The sequence below is a fragment of the Geotrypetes seraphini genome, chromosome 1, assembly GCF_902459505.1.
Source record: "Geotrypetes seraphini chromosome 1, aGeoSer1.1, whole genome shotgun sequence".
In the NCBI taxonomy this organism is placed as follows: Eukaryota; Metazoa; Chordata; class Amphibia; order Gymnophiona; family Dermophiidae; genus Geotrypetes; species Geotrypetes seraphini.
In genome coordinates, this window is record NC_047084.1 from 22,016,604 (window position 1) to 22,038,597 (window position 21,994).

At 42.3% G+C, this 21,994-nt stretch overlaps 1 protein-coding gene across 1 annotated transcript in view; it reads left to right on the forward strand.

Annotated features, from left to right (window-relative positions):
* LOC117352456 (baculoviral IAP repeat-containing protein 1-like) overlaps positions 1-21,994 on the forward strand; it is an 88,268-nt gene that overhangs the window by 53,748 nt on the left and 12,526 nt on the right. The window contains exons 11-13 of the mRNA XM_033928958.1: positions 3,760-5,892; positions 8,846-9,013; positions 20,142-20,303. Coding sequence (XP_033784849.1) covers positions 3,760-5,892; positions 8,846-9,013; positions 20,142-20,303 — 2,463 coding nt within the window. The remainder of the gene's footprint in view (positions 1-3,759; positions 5,893-8,845; positions 9,014-20,141; positions 20,304-21,994) is intronic.

The following is a 21,994-nucleotide window of genomic DNA, read 5'->3' on the forward strand; positions in this document are numbered from 1 at the left end:
AGATAATAAAATTTGCAGACGACACCAGACTAAAGAGGACTGCGAAGAATTGCAAAGGGACTTGAACAAACTAGGGGAATGGGCAACGAGATGGCAGATGAAATTCAACGTTGAGAAGTGTAAAGTATTGCATGTGGGAAGCAGAAACCCGAGGTACAACTATACAATGGGAGGGATGTTATTGAATGAGAGCACCCAAGAAAGGGACTTGGAGGTAATAGTGGACATGACAATGAAGCCGACGGCACAGGGCACAGTGCGCAGCGGCCGCTAAGAGAGCGAATAGAATGCTAGGTATAATCAAGAAGGGTATTACAACCAGAACGAAATAAGTTATCCTGCCATTGTATTGGGCGATGGTGCGTCTGCATCTGGAATATTGCGTCCAATATTGGTCGCCGTACCTTAAGAAGGATATGGCGTTACTCGAGAGGGTTCAGAGGAGAGCGACACATCTGATAAAAGGGATGGAAAACCTTTCATACGATGAGAGATTGGAGAAACTGGGTCTATTTTCCCTGGAGAAGAGGAGACTTAGAGGGGATATGATAGAGACTTACAAGATCATGAAAGGCATAGAGAGAGTAGAAAGGGACAGATTCTTCAAACTTTCAAAAAATAAAATAACAAGAGGGCATTCAGAAAAGTTGAAAGGGGGCAGATTCAAAACAAATGCTAGGAAGTTCTTCTTTACCCAAAGTGTGGTGGACACCTGGAATGCGCTTCCAGAGGAAGTAATAGGGCAGAGTACAGTAGGGGTTTAAGAAAGGATTGGACAATTTCCTGATGGAAAAGGGGATAGAAGGGTATAGATAGAGGATTACTGCACAGGTCCTGGACCTGTTGAGCCGCCGCGTGAGCGAGCTGCTGGGCACGATGGACCTCAGGTCTGACCCAGCGGAGGCATTGCTTATGTTCTTATGTTCTTAAATTCCTTTCTTAGTAGCTCAAGCTAAACTGTTACTTTCCCCAGAGAGGACTTTACCTTGGTTACACCATTGCTCCTGCTGGATTTTGAAGCGTTTCTTCTCCCTTTACTCTTTATGCTCCATACAGGTGGTGGTGGAGGAAGGCAGGGTCTCTTTAGCTATTGTATATTCCTTGAAACAGTCCAGTTGCTTATAGCTGAATAGTGCTCTGAAATATAACAATAGAAAAGACTCCTAATAATGAGGTTTTCTATAAACTGTCTCATAGATACTTAAATAAATCGTGGAAGTACACTTCACATGCACTCAGGGACCTGTAGAAAAATCCCAAAAACTAAGTGAAAATTTTCTTTTTGCCATCAAAATAATGATTTTATCTTTTGAATAGCACTTTTATTGACACTATTTACCATTCCATACACAGTGATTGGGTGGTGGGTTTGACTATAGGAGCTTAGGCTCTTGGCCGAATTACACAATTCTGAGTGTATGTGAAGTGTTCTTCCACGATTTATTTAAGTATCTATGAGACAGTTTATAGAAAACCTCATTATTAGGAGTCTTTTCTATTGTCATACTCAACTAATTTGACTTTCTAATTCTTTAGCACCTATTAAGCAAGCTTCCCTATTTCAGCCATTGTGACTGACTCAGACTGTGTTAGACTAAGCCCCCTTTTAGGATGCAAGAATATGCTACAGCTTGGAGATTTAAAGTTGTTTTTGTTCTCTTGCATTGATGTTACAGAAATGCCAAGGGACTTTGCCAAGCCCTGGCCACCTTCCATAGGTGGAGGGACATTTTTTAAAAAAAACAAACATCTTAAGTCCAACTTGGACATTTCCAGCTGAATATCCAAAGTTGGAGGTACAAAAATGGCCATTTTCGAATGCAAACTGCTGGATGTCCAAATATAATTTTTTTTTTTTTTTAAATCATCTACATAGATGTCTTGGCCGCCAAAATGTCTAATTTTATATCCCATTTTCGATTGAAAAAAAATCCATGTTGAAAACATCCTAATTCTGACCATTTGGACATGGGTGGGACCAGCATATTAATGGACTGGCCACATAGGCATCCCGACAGAGCAATGGGAAGCCTTAGAGGGCAGTTGTGAACTTCACAAAAAGGGTGTCAGCCTCCCCCAAATCTACTATACCCTCCTGTGCACCACCCCAATATCACTTACGGCTGCAAGTGGCATCTATATGGCAATATAGTAGGGTTTGGGTGAGCTCACAGATTCTACTATAAATGTAGTGTTTAGAGTGGCTTATGGACATAGGTCCTCCTCTCTATGTTTCATTAGCCCATCCACCAGGCTACTTAAGACACCTGTGTGCAGCTCTACTAGGCTTCCCCATACCAGATGCTGCTGTTTTACAGACAGGTATGTACCTTTTTGTTCTCATTTTTGTGTGGTGGAAGGGGGTCAGTGAGCACTGGGAGATTGTAGGAATATCTTACCTTGATGCATCCAGTGGTCATCTGTTCAGTTTGGGCAGTTTTGTGGCACTTAGACCCTTCTAAAACAGGTCTAGTTCCCTACGTATAAGTTCCGTACAGGGTGTCTTGCAAAATGTTTGATTATCGCTGCAAGACATCCATGTCTAATCCTCCCTTGAAACCACCCAAAGTCCATCCATAACACCTCTCCACCATGCCCATCTCATGCTCTGGACGCAGAGAGGCTGGAATACCTCGCTAGATGTACAGAAAGACGGTTTTGATTAGCGGCACTTGGACGTCCTAGTGATTAGGATGGTTTTTAGATGTCTTATGTTTTTTGATTATGAGCCTGATAGTGCTCTGGCCAAGGAGCTGAACCCAAAACTAATGATCCTCCCTCTAAGCTTGTTTTTTATATCTGCTTTGTTTTGCCATTTAAGGGCTGGATCCTCCTACCTAGGGTTACCAGAAGTCCAGATTTACTCAGACAAGTCTTCTTTTTAGAGGACACTCCAGGTGTCTGGATGGTTTCCTGGACTGGAGGGAGTTTGTTCAGGTTTTTGACTCACTCTCTCCAGTCCAGTCCCCACTTACCTCTTCCGGTTCTGTAATTTCCAAACTTTGGGCAGCCGGCAGTGTTAGCAACATGTTCCTGTTGCCGTCAGTCTGTCCTGGAAGCCTTTGTGCTGCAGCGACTTCCTGTTCCGCCATTTCTGGAGCAGGCCAATGACAGCAGGGTCATGTTGCTAACATTACCAGTTGTCGGCTGCCCAAAGTTTGAAATTGCAGCACCGAGAAGGTACGTGAGAACACAGGGGAGACTTGAGTGGAAGGCCGGAGAGAGAGAGGCTGCAATGGGGGGTGGGGTGAGGTAGGGGTGAGATTAATGGGAGGCAGGAGAGGGGCAGGGCATTTTGGTTAAAGCAGGGGCAGGGTCATGTGTCTTTTTTTTTGTTTGTTTATAAATATGGTAACCCTTGTCAGTCAGGTATGGAAGGTTCAACCAATATTGTAGAAATTATGCACAGTGAAAGCTTAGAACTGTTTTTATCTGGTGGAGTGCTGAAAGTTCTGGTTTGTTACTCGAGCATAATTTAGCCATCTCTACAACTAAACGGCTTTATAGGTTTCCAGTTCTCACTTCTGGGAGTGAGCAACAAGAACTGGGTTTTTAAATTTGACAACTGAGAGGCATTTTCAATTGATTCAGACTAACCATGATCTTGGGCTCAATGGACAATCAGCTGACCCAGCTTGGCTCTTTTGTTTTTAAGCAAAGAAATTTGATAAGTTATCACACAATTTACTTTATCCATGTTTCATGTGGATATTATTTACTGTATCTCAGATCTTCTAATTTGCTTCCTTATGTTTTCAGGTGTGGCTCTTAATGAACCTCAGTGGCTTGAAGATGCAAAGAACTTAAACACAGAGATGACAAGGCTATACAATGATATTAAGTTCAGGAAAATAACTTGCTTTGGTAAATCTACACATGTTGCCATTGATTTGAAAACCCTCTATGCAGACATTTCCATTGTCTCTAAGGACACCAGAAACCAGCCTGTGCAGCCGCTCACACTACCTGAGGTTCTTGCAAACCTGAGCTCCATCACTATGTTAGAAGGAGAAGCAGGCAGTGGAAAGACAGCACTGCTCAGGAAGATTGCGATTCTTTGGGCCTCAGGACGTTGTTCCATACTGAGAAGGTTCAGCCTTGTGTTTTATCTGTCTCTTAAGTCCACAGATCGCGAACAGAGTCTGTCTGACATCATCTGTAATCAGATGGCAGGGCCTTCGCTACCATTAACTGGCCTGATCCTGAAGGACATAATCCATCAATTAAAGAATCAGGTGTTGTTCCTTTTGGATGACTTAAGTGAAATGGATTCAGTCCCCAGTGCCATAGAAGAGCTGATGCGAAAGAATCACTTGAACAGACTGTGTCTGGTTGTTGCAGTACGCACTGATAGGAGCGGCCAGGTGCGTCAGTATGCAAAGACAGTCCTAAGTATTAGAGATTTTCCATTGTATAGTTCAGTATACATGATAAAGAAGCTCTTTTCACATGATGTTTCTTTGGCAAGGACATTTTTTATTGCTTTAGCACAATCTAAATCTTTGCAGGCTGTTCTGAAAACCCCACTTTTCATGCATGCACACTGTGCATTCAACGTTCAGTACCATAATGATAAGGTAGTCTGTGATAAAGCCATTTTTAAAGCATATTTGCTCTATAACACACTGAAATTCCCACAGGAAGGCCAGAAGATTGAAGCCATGCTATCCTCTTGTGGAGAGCTTGCTTTAAGAGGTCTCTTTATGTCATGCTTTGATTTCACCAATGAGCACCTCGCTGAAGCTTCTATCAATGAAGATGATGCTCTCAGGCTAGGACTTCTCAGCAAATTCACTACCCAAAGACTTCGTCCAGTCTATAGATTTTTTCATCCTTCATTCCAGGAATTCCTTGCAGGGAGGAGGCTGGATGAGCTCCTCAAATCTGACCTTCAAGAAGAGCAAGAACAGGGATTTCATTATCTAAGGCAGATTAACACGTTTCTGAAAGTTGTCGGACAGTATCACTATTTTTTAACTTATGCCTGCCTTTCTTCCAAGACAGTGCCTAAAATCATTTCACACTTATTTAGCTTGATGGATAACAAGGAATCATTTGCATGCCAATCAGGAAGTAAGGAGCACTTGAAACAGCATCCAGAGCTGGAACTCAAAGAACAGATTTTGATACTGTATTCAAGTTTCCGTGACTGGGAGTCTATTGCTTCGCTTACGATGGACCTGCTACTGAACTTTGCCATTACAGCAGCTAATGAAACTAATTCACTTGTGTCTTGTGCTCCTATAATCTTGCAGTTTCTTGCAGGAAAAACACTCACTTTGTATGTACAATCTTATAATAACAATAAAAAGTGTATACTCCAGTTTCTGGAATGTCACCCAGAAGGCCTGTCAGTACTACGTGATATGGAGATAATTACAAAAAGAAATGTAAAACCCAACACATTTGACTTTTCTGCTATGACAAAAGCTTTTATAAATTATGGAATGCCATCTGTAGATCAGGATTATTCTTCATCGTTTCAGCTTCTCGAAGATGTTGCAAACGGCTCAATGAAAAAGGAAGAAGAGTGCTACGCCTTTGTTTCATTATTCCAAGATACTAAAATGATTGATAGACCAGTTTTATCTGCTCAGAACCACAAAGTTCCAGTTTTAAAAATTAAAGCCACGAATGAAGGCCCACTTTCTAAAGAAGACTGTGCAAAGGTGCTGGATCTGCTCTCAGTCAGTGACTGCATCGAGCTGCAGCTGAATAGCAGCCATGGGTATGTGGAAAGTATCAAGCCCGCAATAGAGCAGTACAAGAATTCCTTCAGAAAGTGCAGCCTGCACGATACAGACTTAAATACGGCAGAACAAAACCTGCTCCTGTCCATGTCCTCAATGGAATCCTTGGCAATCAACAACCTAAAGGAAACTGCACTGCCAGGTGAGCTGATGTGGTGCTTAATTATTACTAATCAAGTAAACAATACATCGTTTTAGTGTTCTTTATATCTAACATCAGAAATTGCTGATTTGCTGTGCATAAATCATTTAGGAAGTTTTCGGGTGAAAGCATTTAATTCAAAATAATATCACTAATTTTGAAGGAACTTCAACAGCAGTCATGAAATCTGAGTTTATATGGTGTCTCTGGACTTCTGCAGCTGTAATCAGTCAATCTCCCGGTTGTTGGATGCCATGAGCTGCAAAATAAAATGACAAATACTGATGGCTTGGTCTTGGGGAAGAGGTTTGTATCAAGGTACAGTTCGGGGGAGGCATCTTCTAGAGGTGATTGACTGTGGGGGAGGCACTGTCTGGGGGAAAAGGAAAAAGCTGGGGCAGGGCAGGATTAATCCCTCAGGAGGGCCTAGGCCAGTGGTCTCAAACTCGTGGCCCAAGGGCCACATGTGGCCCGCCAGGTACTATTTTGAGGCCCTCAGTATGTTTATCATAATCACAAAAGTTAAATAAAACAGTGTCTTGATCATATGTCTCTTTAGCTATAAATTACAATATTATTATTAAGACAGCCAAAAGGAAAGATTTATAAACTATAAAGAGTTTTACCTCATGCAAAATTGTCATTTCTTTAATAAGACATTAACTATTCTTTCTGAGGCCCTCCAAGTACCTACAGATCCAAAATGTGGCCCTGCAAAGGGTTTGAGTTTGAGACCACTGGCTTTGGAATGTGTTGATGTGGTAAGAGCGGATAGCATAGCTGGTTTTAAGAAAGGTTTGGACAAGTTCCTGGAGGAAAAGTCTATAGTCTGTTATTGAGAAAGACATGGGAGAAGCCACTGCTTGCCCTGTATTGGTAGCAAGGAATATTGCTATACCTTGGGTTTTGGTGAGGTACTAGTGAACGGGATTGGACACCGTGAGAACGGGCTACTGGGCTTGATGGACCATTGTTCTGACCCAGTAAGGCTATTATTATGTTCTTATCTTTCTCATTCTCCATAGCCTTTACTTGGTCTTTCTCTCTCTCTCTTGTACCCTTCCCAATCTTTATCCAGTCTCTCTCTCTCTCTCTCTCTCTCTCTCTCTCTCTCTCTCTCTCTCTCTCTCTGTCTCTCTCTCTCTCTCTTTTTTTCTATGAGGAAGGAGGAAGGGAGGCAGAAGGGGGAGATTTGGAGGGGTGAGACCTGGCACCACCAGGTGTTACCCAGAAATAGGCACTCAATCTACCCATACCCCAAAGTACAACTGAATTAGGAGACCCAAAACAGGAGTTAAGCAACAAATAAAATCAAGGGCTTGTGAGAGAGACCACCCATTTGCCTGCTGGAGATAGAGAATACTAACTGGCCAAGGAGCACATATCAGAGTTCAGTGCTCTTTATCTTCCCTTGCTGAATTCACCTGTTCCTGCTGACATGGAAATTGTTATTAAAGAAGACCTGAGGAAAGTCACTGCTTACTCTGAGGGTAAGTAGCAAGAAATCTTGCTACTTCTAGGGATTCTGCTACAAACGTGCGACCTGGATTAACCAAGATGTTAGGCTACATTTAATTTGATCTAGTATGGCAATTCTTATGTTCTCTCATGACCCTGCATCTTTTCACTCTCCCTGGGCTCTGTACTCCTTCTTCCATCCTATTTTACTTCTTTTCCTCCAGGCTGGCAACTGCAGCTATGCCTCTCCCTGACTGAAACCCAACAGAAGCAGATATATCTTCTAGACAGGGGCTTTAGGGTGGTGACTCATCTCATTAGCAATTCCTCCAGTGTCCAGGTGCACCACAGCAGAAGCAGATCTTCTCTCAGACTATAGTAATGGAAGTAGTTTCTCACCTAAACCCCACTACGCTGCAGGGTCTGTTTTTCTGGCCTTCCTCTCCATCTTATAGCCTGCATGGGTTGCTGCTCCTGGGCATCCCACCCATATTCTACCACCATGCAGATGTACATGCTCCCCTCCCCCAAAAGAAAAATCATTCACAATCAGAACTTGTTCCCAAGGATGTGCATACTTCAATTAGAGACTAATTTATCAAAATATTTGGAGACAAAGAAGATTAGCATAGCTTTCTCTAGGCCTGTTACCTCTGCATAGCACAAGTGTTATCATCTTAACTAATCATCAAGATCAAGCTTAATAGAAAATTTGACCATTTATTATTGATGAAATAAGTTTGGTGAAATTAATATTAAGTACTGTCAACCAGACAGGAGGATCAAAAAAGGTTAATGTGTTATTTACAACAAAAAATATCACTTGGTCTAGTCCCATAGCTCAGTCTGTAACATTGGGCACTATGATGTGGAGATCGGGTTATAGTTCCTTGGTATATCGGGGCAGAAGAGCCTAGGCACACCACTGATGTGAAGCATTCTTGCCTTGAAAGGAAGAGGGGTGACTGCCACCACCATGATAGCCTATGCCAGACAAAGAGTGGCACTAAGGGAGTACCTCAGATGAGATACCCTTTCAGTCCTTGATCAGCAAGTCTTCCTCACAGCTGTCTAAATATACTATATGCAGAAGGGGATCTAAAAATTGTAAATGAAAAAGGGGGAACATTGACAACAGAAAGATAAGGCATCACCAATTATAAATGAATTATCAATAGTTCATGTCCCTACTCCATTACCAGAGTATTTGGAATGTTTTCATACAATAAATCATTAAAGGCACTGGTCAAACTTCTGCCTCTATTACAATTTCTCCTTATATTAGGCATTGAATTTGTTTAGTAAGATATAAGAAAATGAGACATTGTATGGCTTATTAAGATTTTTTGTATTGTATTTTTCAATAAAAAAAAGATTTAACATAAAATTTCCCCACATAGAGGAAACCTTTGTACTGATAGAGGAGGAATTAGCCTCTGTGGCATTTGCACCATTAACTCTACAATCTGATAGTTTGTCTTCCATTTCTTCATAGAATACCTGCTTTCCAATTTGGACAAGTTTTCCTGCCTCAAAGAATTGTCAATACAACTGAGTAAAAGTTCAGAAGTATTTCAACATATTCCTGATGGTTTTAAAAATATCTGTACCATGGAGAAACTTGTAATCAACACTAATTTTGGAAATGACTCTTCCCGACTAGGTAAGATTTCATTACTAATTTTCTATTATTTCAGAATAATATGACCTGGTTAAAATAAATAGAGAAAACTTGATAAGTTGTCTTGATGAAGACAAGTAAATAGTAAAGTGCCTCAGGGATCCATACCGGAACCTGTTATATAATGTTTTGAGAACGAAGCAAGGACTGAAATTATCAAATTTTCAAATGACACACAAAAAATTAAAAGTTGTTAAATCACAAGAGGATTTTGAGGAGCTCCAAAAGGACCTTGACAGCTGAGGGGATTGGGCATTGGGCATCTAAATACCTTTGCCAGATACTTGTGACCTAGATTGGCCACTGCATAAACAGGATACTGGGCTAGATGGACCATTGGTCTGACCCAGTATGGCTATTCTTATATTCTTAAATTATATCTGAAGGCCCATTTTACACAATGTCTAGATTGAATTGGAATGCCCAAATTGGGATATTCAGAATTTTCAGCCTATTTACAAAGGCCCACTGACCGTGGAGCCTTTTGTAAAATACATGGTAGTGGTACAGAAAATACATGGAAAGTATTTTTTTAGGGCTACACATTGATTAACATTTTTAATTGCACAATTAATTGCAATTAAAATTTTTAATCACATGATTAAGCACATAAATTGTCCCCCCTCAAATTTCTACCTGTACAGTGCAAAATTTAGACAGCAGATGAAAATTCTCAAAACTCACAAATTTCAGTTACTAAACTGAAAATGAAATCTTTTTTCTTACCTTTGATTTTATTTTGCTAATCATGTTGTTCCCTGTCTCTGGTTTTGCTCCTTTGACTGTGCTCTGAACTCTGTTTCAGGGCATCCTCTCAATTCGCTATTTATTTTCTTTCCTCCTCTCTTCTTCACATCTTGCCCTATATATATCTTTCACATTCAGCTTTCTTTCCATTTTCTCTTCCTCCTCATTGTTGTCTGGTTTCTATCTTTTCCCTATCTCTTCATCCATGGGTACCTCCTGCAGTCTCCTCTCCTCTCAATGGGCACCATCTTCTCTGTTCCCCTTCCCTCCATGGGCACCATCTGTTCTCTCCTCTTCTCTCTTCCCTTCCTCTAACTTCCCCTCTATAATCATCATCTCCTCTCTCTTCTCTTTTCTTCCTCACCATGGGCACCATCTCCTTCCCTTCTTCACCATGAGCACCATCTCCTTCATCTCCCTTCCCTTTCCCTCCTTGCCATGGGCACCACCTTCATCTCTCCTCCACTTCCATTCTTTTTCCTTTCTGGGGAGCATCTCTTCATTTCTCCCCTCCCTTCAGAAGGCAAGCTGTTAGCGAGGGAGGCTTTTGGCTAGGGCAGAGCAACCTGTATACTGGCAAGATAAGAGGGCCACCAGGGGGAGGGCAATGAGATATCTGAGAACGCAAGCAGCAGAAGACAAAAGGCTGCTGAAGTGGAGGTAAGAGAGAACACTGCTGAGGTGGTGTCAGGCAGATGGGGAAAGCTGAAGGAGATCCCGGGGCAACAGTAGGAAAGATTAAAAGGGCGAGAGCAGCTTGATTAACTCATTAAAATTATTAACTCAAAGATAAAAATTGTAATGTACTAATCATGTTAAAACACGTTAAATATGCAGGCCATTATTAAGGTGAACGTGGTCTACTGCTTATTCCTGGGATGAGCAACATAGAATTTATTACTCTCTTGGGATCTTGTCAGATATTTGTGTCCTGGATTGGCCACTGTTGGACACAGGATATTGGGCTTGATGGTACTTTTGTGGAAATAAACACTAGCTTATGCTCAGTTTAAACAATTGTTTATTAATATATCAATATATGAAGACATATAAGCCTTAAAGGCAGACATAGTATTTTTAAATTCTGGATAAAAGCTAGCCCCTTATATAGGGAATTTGGCATCTTAAAAAGAGTTCATATGAATACATAAAAATAGATTCATTATTACTGGTGCATAGGTTAGTTTGCTCTTCCATGATACTCTCCTTCACCCCTTTGACCATCTGGAGGCCTAGTATTTATTAAGGTTATAAATTAGTCATTACCCAAGATGCAAGTGACTTATTATGTTTTTCCTTTCCAGAAGGGCAGTGAGATGCAGATTCAGCAAAGAGGTCATACATAGTGCATGTAGTTAATGATCTTACTATTTCCAGAAGAATCCTAGCTTAATACTAATGATACATTAATAAGTCTATTTCTAAGGTGGGATTTTTCCTGTTTCACACTATGGTCTTTCCTATTACAACAATACTTATGTAACACCCCCTTCAGGGTGTCTCTAGGTCTGGGGTCCAACCTGGCTGGAGTCCTCCGAAGGCAGTCTCCATCAGTCCCGCACTCGGTTAGCGCTCAGAGCCTCCACCTGGGGAAAAAGAAGTGTTAGCGAGTGGGTTCACCCTCTTCTCCTCCCAGGAAAAATCCAGAAAAGCTTCTGTGAACAAAGTTGGCTAATAAATTAAACTGATTTATAAGAACTATGTACATAGGCCTAATCATAAAACAAATTGTCAAGAATAGCATTCAAAAAATCCAATAATGCCACACTTCTGTTATTCTGATTCTTTTTGAAAAAAACATTTCAGATTTGAAGAGGACTTGTAAGTTGCTAGTAACCCAGTTCGTTCCTGCTCTGCACAGCTTTTAAAATTCTGAACAGCACCAAAGATGTTACAATGATCATAATATATGGCCTACAGCAGGGGTAGGGAACTCCAGTCCTCGAGAGCTGTATTCCAGTCGGGTTTTCAGGATTTCCCCAATGAATATGCATTGAAAGCAGTGCATGCAAATAGATCTCATGCATATTCATTGGGGAAATCCTGAAAACCCGACTGAAATACGGCTCTCGAGGACCAGAGTTCCCTACCCCTGGCCTACAGCATTAAAAAATCTGCTTTGGTTAACTGCTTGCTCTGTCTTTTCATGCATAAATAATGAATGTGAAGGGCAAAATGTACTGCTTGGAGCAAGTCTCCCTTATCCCCTGTAAGATTAGAGCCAGCACCCAGTCCTTAGCGCCACTGTTAATATGTGGCAGTTACATATATAAAGGGTCAATATGTACCCTAACAGGTTCGTCAAACAGTGGCAGGCTGCAGCACCAAACAGTCCAGGACTGGAGGAAGCCTTCAGCCAGACAATCTGAAAGGTACAAACCCTTGTTGTACTGTTAGAGGAATCAGAGCCCAGAGAAAATCCTCTAATCAGTGGTTCCCAACCCTGTCCTGGAGGACCACCAGGCCAATCGTGTTTTCAGGATTGCCCTAATGAATATGCATGGTGTAGATCTGCATATCTGTCACTTCCATTATATGCAAATCTCTCTCATGCATATTCATTAGGGATAGCCTGGAAACCCGATTGGCCTGGTGGTCCTCTAGGACAGGGTTGGGAACCACTGCTCTAATGGCTTTTTTTCACCCTGTTTTCATTGATTGGCTGGGCAGGCTCAGAAGTTTTGCCAGCCCAACCAATCAAATCAACAAAAGACAAAATCAAAACACCCCTGGGGATTCTGTCTGAGCTCTGAATCCCTGATGCTCCTGTGCTGGAGGACAGCAGGACACTACAGAGGAGGGGCCTAATGTTGTGCTGGCCTCTGATTAGTCAGCCGTAAGCCATCAGGGGATTCAATGTCTGGAGAGAATCCCCTGATGGCAGGATGTTCAGAACTGCATGGGCATGGAGGTGTAGCTGGGAGCGGGCAGCCTGCACAGAGGTAAGAAGAAGAAGCCAGGAGCAAGTAGCAGCACAGAGTCAGCAGCTGTTGTCAGGGCCTTCACTGAATCCCCTGAAGGCTCTGATCACACGTCACTGCACCTGAAAGGGGCATTAGATTCATGCTTCTTGTTTTCCCCTAAAAGCATTACTTCAGATGTCTACAAGAAGTGGAGGTAGGTTTAGAGTAGGAAGGTGGACTGCCTGAGATGTAGCATAATCTCTCATGCTCAGAAACAGCAGTATCGTCTTTCCTGAGAAAATCCTGTGCATGAGAGCTACAGTATAATAGCTGTGTTAGTGCTAATAAATAAACACAGCACTGAACAATGATGATAAGTATTTTGGTGCAATAGGTCACTGTCCAAAGAGCTTACAATTTACATGGGTACTGAGGCAAAGGGAAATAAAGTAATGTAGCTCAAGGTAAAAGGAGTATCAGTGGCAGAAACAGGAACTGAATCCTGGTTTTGCTGGTTTTCAGCCCATTGTACTAACCACTAGGCCATTTCTTCCTAAACTAAACCATAAGCTTATATACCACATCTTTTCTATAAGGATAGAGCTCGGCACGGTTTACAAGAGTTTTGAAGAAAGGAAAATATAATAAGAATTATATATAGAGCAACGGAATTTACATTTTTTTAAAATAGTCATGTTTTCAGATGTTTTTGAAATATAGTAATTGGAAAGAGCCCACATTACGCAGCTCGACAGAAAAGTTATTCCAAAGCTCAGCAATTTTAAAATGAAGAGATTTCCCTAATTTTCCAATATAGATAACGCCTTTTAACGAGGGGAAAGATATTTAAGCTTTTGGATGGATCTGGTAATAGGTCTCACAGAGTTCCAGGATAGAGGAATTAAATGGGGAAGAGTGCCATGCAAGATCTTAAATGTTAGGCAGGCACATTAAAAGTAAACCCTAGAGATTACTGGGAGTCAGTGACGTTTTAACAAAAGCGGGGAAACATGATCATATTTGCTTTTTGCAAAGATCAACCTAGCTGCAGTATTCTGGATCTGTTGAAGTCTTTGAAGACTTTTCTTGGTTAGACATAGATAGACTGAATTGCAATAATCTAACCTCGAAAGAATGATTGATTGTACAAGGACAGCAAAATGTTGTTGGTGGAAGCAGGATCTCACTTTCCTCAGCATATGGAGACTAAAGAAGCATTTTTTTACCAGATAATTAAGATGGTCATTGAATGAAAGTGTTGAGTCTATAATGACACCCAAAACTTTACTTGAAAATTCAATCTGCAGTGAAGATCCAGATGACATTGAAATGGACGAAGATAGTTGATCTAGTTATGGGCCAAGCCACAGTAGTTTGGTTTTGGACTCATTCAGCTTCATTTGCACAGTAAGGGCCCAAGATTGAAGTTTCATTATGCATACCATTATATTCTCAGTGAGGTTTGTGAGATTCAAATCTATCTCATAAGAACATAAGAATTGCTGCTGCTGGGTCAGACCAGTGGTCCATCGTGCCCAGCAGTCCACTCCCGCAGTGGCCCTTAGGTCAAAGGCCAGTGCCCTAACTAAGACTAGCCTTACCTGTGTACGATCTGGTTTAGCAGGAACTTATCTAACTTTGTCTTGAATCCCTGGAAGGTGTTTTCCCCTATAACAGCCTCTGGAAAAGCGTTCCAGTTTTCCACCACTCTCTGGGTGAAGAACTTCCTTATGTTTGTATGGAATCTATCCCCTTTTAACTTTAGAGAGTGCCCTCTCGTTCTCCCTATGTTGGAAAGGGTGAACAACCTGTCTTTATCTACTAAGTCTATTCCCTTCATTATATTGAATGTTTTGATCATGTCCCTTTTCAGTTTCCTCTTTTCAAGGGAGAAGAGGCCCAGTTTCTCTAATCTCTCACTGTACAGCAGCAGTCTCAAACAAGCGGCCCCCCTGGGACTATTTTGCGGCCTGCGATCTGTCCTCGCCTAAAGCAGGGGTCCCCAATCTGCTTCCCTTCCCACTTCCCTCCCCCAAGCCACCGCAATCGGGGAACGGCGCCGAGGTCTTAACTCTCCCTGCTTATCTTCCCCCAGCTCGGAGCTAACAAATTCTCACCACCCGACATCAATTCTAACGTCGGGGAGGAAGTTCCGGGCCAGCCAATCGCTGCCTGGCTGGCCCAGAAGTTCCTCCCCAACATTAGAATTGGTCGGCCCCGCGCTGGGGAAGATAAGCAGGGAGAGCTAAGACCTCGGCGCTGGCCTGTTCCCCGATTGTGGCAGTGGCGGCTTGGGGAAGGGCAGGGAGAAATAAAGAAAGAAAGGGGGGACAGGGAGACAGAAAGAAAGAAGGGAGACGGGACACAGACAGAAAGGGGCATGGAGAGAGAAAGAAAGGGCATGGAGAAAGAAAGAAAGAAAGGGGGCACGGAGAGAGAGAGAAAGACAGACATATAGAAAGAAAGGGAGCATGGAGAGAGAGAGAAAGAAAGAAGGGGGCAGGGTGAAAGAAATAAAAAGTTGGGGGAGGGAAGGAGACAGATGCCAGACCAGGGAAAAGGAAGGAAGGAAGGAGGGAGGAAGAGAAAGGAAAGAAAGAGATGTCAGACCATGGAAATAGGGACGGAAGAAAAGAGAGATAGAAGGGAAGGTAAGACATGGAAACGTAGATTTTGAAAAGAAAGCAGAAAAATTGAATATTAAGTTAATGCCAAAAAAGGAAGCAAGGCAGAAAGTGAAGATGGAGTGAAAACCAGTCAAAGGACAAGAAGACCTTGGAAACATAGTTAAATGCACAGAAAAATAAAGTCTCCAGACAACAAAGGAGTGGGTGAAATGATTTTTATTTTCAATATAGTGATTGAAATGTGTCAGTTTTGAGAAAGGAAAGATATTAAACTTTAAATGTGAGGGCCGCAGAAAAAATAGTTAATGACAATTTTGCATAAGGTAAAACTCTTTATAGTTTATAAAACTTTCCTTTAACTGTTAAAGGAAAGATTTATAAACTATAAAGAGTTTTACCTCATGCAAAGTGTCATTTCTTTAATAAGACATTAACTATTTTTCTGCGGCCCTCCAAGTACCTACAAATCCAAAATGTGGCCCCACTAAGGGTTTGAGTTTGAGATCACTGTTGTACGGCAACTCCTCCAGCCCCTTAACCATTTTAGTCACTCTTTTCTGGACCCTTTCGAGTAGTACTGTGTCCTTCTTCATGTATGGCAACTAGTGCTGGACACAATATTCCAAGTGGGGGCGTACCATGGCCCGGTACAGCGGCATGATAACCTTCTCTGATCTGTTCGGGATCCCCTTCTTAATCATTCCTAGCATTTTGTTCACCCTTTTCACTGCCGCCGCACATTGCGCGGTGTGGCCGGGCCCGTCCCCGAGTAGGTGGGAAACTACGGTCCGGGCCACAAGTAAGATTTTTAGTACGCCTTTTATATGGTAGTGAAAGGAAGACCCGGATACCGGATTCCTTGGAAAATAGTACCAGGTTTATTACAGTCCCAAAGTATACAGAAAAGAAAACATAAGCAAAAAGAAAAACATTCACCTTGGTTGGTTACAGTCCTTTAGGTGCCTCCTGCACACTATGATATTCCCGTTCAGGTGTTTTATTGAGGAGCTGGATTGCACCTCCTTATCAACAGCAAAAATTATTATAACATCAAAATATTATCAGTTCCATGCCTTCCTTGGCTTGTATCCCCACTGGGATTTATTGATCTCTCTGGACCTTTAACACCTTTTGACTTCTCTAGCTGAGCACGGCTTGCTTCAAGCCTTTCCCCCTCTCAGCTCTCTTTATCTGCTTAACACGTTGTTCTCACCTCATTAGCTTTGCCAGCACTGCTCGGGCTGTCGGGTGAAACACATACAATGAGGGAACGTTCTTCAGGAGCTTAGCTGAGGACTCTCACATATTGTATTCCCCCAGGTCCATGTCCTCTTCACTCAAATCACTACTCAGGACACTGCACATTTCCCATTCACCCTCATGGGAACCTTGGCTCAAAGTTTCCTTACTTTTCTCAGGTTGTGCTGCCCATCCCCCTCTCTGCAAGTCTGCCAAAATACTTGCAGCCTTTCCCTGGGGATAATTTCTCAGCTTTTCTCTCTGGGGTTTAAGTTGCCAGTCACTGTACCTCCCAAGTGCTGTGCCACCTTTCCTTAGGTGCTGGCTTCCTGCCATACGCTCATGCTGGGATTCAGGCACCCTCTGTGACCTGGAAACTCCTGGAGTAGTTTGGCTGCTCTCATCAGAGACAGCTGTGTCCTCATTCTCTCTCTTCCTCCAGCTTTCCTGCTCCTCCCTCTCTTGCTTCCTCCCGTCTGTAAACTGACTCTGCCTATAAGGCAATCTCCTGGGTCTGACTCCACCCCTCTCTATATTGGTCTCAGGTTTCTCCCTGACCTCTGGAAAGGAGTGATAGGGGAAATTAGTGGTTTTCAGAGCCTTCCTTAATTGGCTCTTCAGCTGTGCTGGAACCTGCCTGGGCTTGCATTCTTTTGGCTGAGCCAGCTGTCCTGGCTCCATGCCGGGTTTTACAGAGCCCTGTGCTGCATTCTGGGGAGTTTTAGCAGTAGTTTTCACTGTGACAGGAGCTTCCCTGTCACAGCGGACTGATTCACCGACTTATCGACCAGTACTCCCAAGTCTCTTTCCTGGGGGTCTCTCTGAGTACTACACTGGACATCCTGTATTCATGTATAAAATTTTTGTTACCGACATGCATCATCTCACACTTATCCATGTTAAACCTCATTTGCCATGTCGCAGCCCATTTCTCGAGCATGTTTATGTCACGTTGCAGGTCTTCGCAATCCTTCTGTGTCTTCACTACTCTGAATAACTTTGTATCATCTGCAAATTTAATCACCTCGCTCATCGTACCAATTTCCAGATCATTTATAAATATGTTGAAGAGCATGGGTCCAAGCACTGAACCCTGCAGCACTCCACTTGTGATGCTTTTCCAGTCTGAATATTGTCCATTTACCCCCACTCTCTGTTTCCTATCCACCAACCAGTTTTTAATCCATGTGAGTATTTCACCCTCGATTTCATGGCTCGCAATTTTTCGAAGTAGTCGTTTATGTGGGACCCTGTCAAACACCTTCTGAAAATCCAGATATACAATGTCGACTGGGTCACCCTTGTCTATCTGCCTGTTAACTCCCTCGAAGAAGAGCAGCAAGTTTGTTAAGCAAGATCTTCCTTTTCTGAAGCTGTGCTGGCTGGTCCTCATCATATCGTGTCTGTCAAGGTGATCAATGATGCGGTCCTTTATAAGTGCCTCTACCATCTTTCCTAGTACCGAGGTCAGACTCACCGGTCTGTAGTTTCCCGGATCTCCCCTCGAACATTTCTTGAAGATCAGCATAACATCCACCACTTTCCAGTCTTCCGCAATCCTTCCTGATTTGATTGACAGATTGGTTATCAGTTGAAGCAGTTCAGCTATAACCCCTTTCAGTTCCTTGATTACCCTCGGATTGATGCCATCCGGTCCCGGGGATTTATCATTTTTAAGCCTATCAATCTGCCTGCATACCTCTTCTAGACTGACTGTCAACCCTGTCAGCTTCCCATCTTCGTTTTCCTGTCAGCTTCCGGTATGTTGTGTATATCCTCTTCAGTAAATACAGACACAAAAAATGTGCACAAATACAGGATGTCCGGGGCAGTACTTGGAGAGACCTCCCAGGAAAAAGACTTGAGAGTTCTGATCGACAAGTCGATGAAGCCATCTGTGGAATGTGTGGTGGCGGTGAAAAGGGTGAACAGAATGCTAGGAATGATAATGAAGGGGATCACGAACAGATAGGAGAAGGTTATCATGCCGCTGTACTGGGCCATGGTGCGCCCTCACCTGGAGTACTGCGTCCAGTATTGGTCGCCGTACATGAAGAAGGACACGGTACTACTCGAAAGGGTCCTGAGAAGAGCGACTATAATGGTTAAGGGGCTGGAGGAGTTGCCATACAGTGAAAGATTAGAGAAACTGGGCCTTTTCTCCCTCGAACAGAGGAGATTGAGAGGGGACATGATTGAAATGTACTGAAAGGAATAGAATTAGTAGATAAGGACAGGTTGTTCACCCTCTCCAAGGTAGGGAGAACGAGAGGACACTCTCTAAAATTGAAAGGGGATAGGTTCCATACGAACGTAAGGAAGTTCTTCACCCAGAGAGTGGTAGAAAACTGGAACGCTCTTCCAGAGTATGTCATAGAGGAAAACATCCTTCAGGGATTCAAGACAAAGTTAGACAAGTTCCTGCTGAACCAGAATGTACACAGGTAGGGCTAATCTCAGGTCGCTGGTCTTTGACCAGAGGGCCGCCGCGTGAACAGACTGCTGGGCACGATGGACCACTGGTCTGACCCATCAGCGGCAATTCTTATGTTCTTAAGGTATTGTAGTCAGTAAGGTCAAGAAAACTAATGATATCAAGAGAATGCCCCATTTCATGGGTTGGAGAGGTCTTAAGAGAGGGGAAACTCAGAGAGGTGAGAAGACTGCTGAATTTAGTCACTTCCTTGCTAGTGTTATCATCTAGATGGAGATTGATATCACCAATAATCAGTAATCTTTGAAATTTTAGGAAAGCGCTTGTTATGATCTCAAAAACAATTTCAGAGGATTTGTTCCAGGGAATTGGAGGACGGTATAATAACAAAATACCCAGTGGATGACGATGGAGCTCATCGCTGACAGTAGCTAGCATATATTCTAATGATGTATCACTATCCTTTTTGAGAAGCTTAACATCGAAAAATGATTTAAAGAGAAGTGCCAGGCCACCTCCTTTCTGGCAATTTCTGGAAGAGAAAAGACCTTGGGAACCATGGGAACTGAGCTCATTTTGTGGAAATAAATCATCTTTTGCAATCCAAGATTCAGTAATGCTTTCTTCTGTTGCCCTGGGAAACTCATTCTTCCTTGTCCTATATCTATGGATTTTAAAATTAAATAACAATGGAAAACATAAGCTTACTTTCATCTCCTTAAATCCTATGGAGTACATACTGCAGAAAGCCTCAGGGCTCCTTTTACGAAGCCGCGTTAGCGGTTTAACGCACGTAATAGCACGCGCTAATTTGCCGGTTGCGCTAGCTGCTACTGCCTCCTCATGAGCAGGGGGTAGTTTTTTGGCAAGCACACGCTAAAAAGGTGCGTGCAATAAAGCCTCTAACGCATCTTTGTAAAAGGAGCCCTCAATGTCCCAATTTAGCTTGGCAGCTGTTTTCCTGCACACAACGCCCTACTGTTTAGATGCATCCCTGAGAAAACTCTTTTTTTTTTTTTTTTTAAGAAAGGCTAAAATTCTCTATATACCCTTACCAGCACAATCCTTAGAGCATATACTGAAAAATAAGACCATACCAGCTCCTTAAAACCAAAAAAATGCATTGTAAATGTTTCCATTACCATCTTTGTATTTTACAGTTGGATTCATTCAGCACTTCAACAATCTTGAAGTCTTTCATTTGCAATGCACATCCTTCCTGGATTTTGAGGGCTTGATGATCACACTCTCTTCCTGCAAGAAAATCAAAGAGATTAGATTCACCGGATCCTTTTTTGGGGACAAGGAAATATCCTTTTTTGGTAAGAAAAATAATTGTAAATCCATATCTCTACATTTTCGTTGACATGTAATTCATTTATTGTAATGGCTATTTAATAAGAAATGTAGGCCAGCTGATCTATTGTTTGAGGAGTCCCTTTTACTAAGCTGTGGTAAGCATGAACACACACTTAATGCAACTAAAAATGGCTAACAGCAGGATGTGCACAGGTGTCCTGCAGTAATTTTCAAATAATGTGCAAACTGCATATTAAAATGATTCTTTTCATGAATGGGCATGTCTGGGGGGAGAGGTGGGGCAGAGAGTAGGTATTTCAGTACTAATCAGTTGGTGCAGCTATATTAGTGCAGGGTTAGCATATGAGCCCTTACCATCTACAAAATAGTTGTTGAAAAGTGCTCACATACTGCTTTTTTTTTTTTTTTAAGGCCGTGTGCTCATGGCAACATTAGCACATGGTCATTAATAGAAAAAATAGAAAATCAATCACTTTCTGGCTGCAGTAAAATGGCTTTAGAGCACATCTGATTATATTTATTCAGTTGTTAGAAAGCTTCATTCAGATATTCAGAAGGGATCCAAGATGGCCACTGTGTGAGACACACTGCCTGAACGCCTGAACTCAAGGAGCCTGTTTTCTTAGCCTAGTGATCTTCAACTCCTCTGCAATGGGGAAGAAGAGAAAAGGGAGTGAACAGAATGTGCCCCCTACCTACGTTCCTACCTCTGGGCTGCAGCAGATAAACTAAACTAAACTAAAACTTAGTTTTATAGACCGAGTCATCAACCAAGAGGAGATCGACTTGGTTAACAATAATGTAACACATAATCCATAAACTTGACAAGGAAAAGTAGACTGAAATAGTTAATTTCCAAAATGTTTAGCAAACAAAAAAGTTTTCAGACAGCCCTTAAAGATTTTGGTGCTACAGCAGCTTCCACACCTATGCCTCATTTGGTCAGGCATGTGGATCTTACTGCTTGTAGCAGTGGAGATGTGGCTTCACATAGCACCATCATTCAGTTAACTCTTTTGTGTGCTGCCGTAGGTCTGAGTGCAGGCTCGGTGAGAAATGAGCTGTTTTCCGACTCATTAAAGAGTTTAAAAAAGGATGCTAGGGTGCATGGCCAGTAAGAAAAAGGAGGTATTGATGCTCCTTTTACTAAGGTACGCTAGCGTTTTTAGCGCACGCACAAAATTACCGCATGATAAACCGCTTCTAGAATAATGCCAGCTCAATGCTGGCGTTAAGGTCTAGCAAGTGCGCTATTCCACGCGTTAAGGCCCTAACGCACCTTAGTAAAAGGAGCCCTGAGTGTTGTGAATATTTTCTTGGTTAATGTTCACATTTGTGCCTCCCAAGTAGGCTCTTGACTCTAGGAGTCTCAGTTCTGATTCTAGTTTCAGTGGGGCATTATGCAGTGTTATTTGAGTGTTGTCATTGGTGATTCTGGGTGGGCTTATCACTAAAAAAACAATTTTTTCTTTATTTAGTTTCTGTTTCATGTTGTCAGCCCAGTCAGTCTTCTACTGATTGATTGATCTTGTTTTCTTTCCTGTAGAAAGGTTTGCGTGTTGTAATATCATTAGCATAGGAGAAGTGAGGTCTTTCTTGTCTAAGAAGTGTTCTAGTGTTGACATCAGTATGTTGAAAAGTATTGGGGAGACGGGGGAGCCTTGGGGTACTCCGCTTGATGCTGACCATTCTT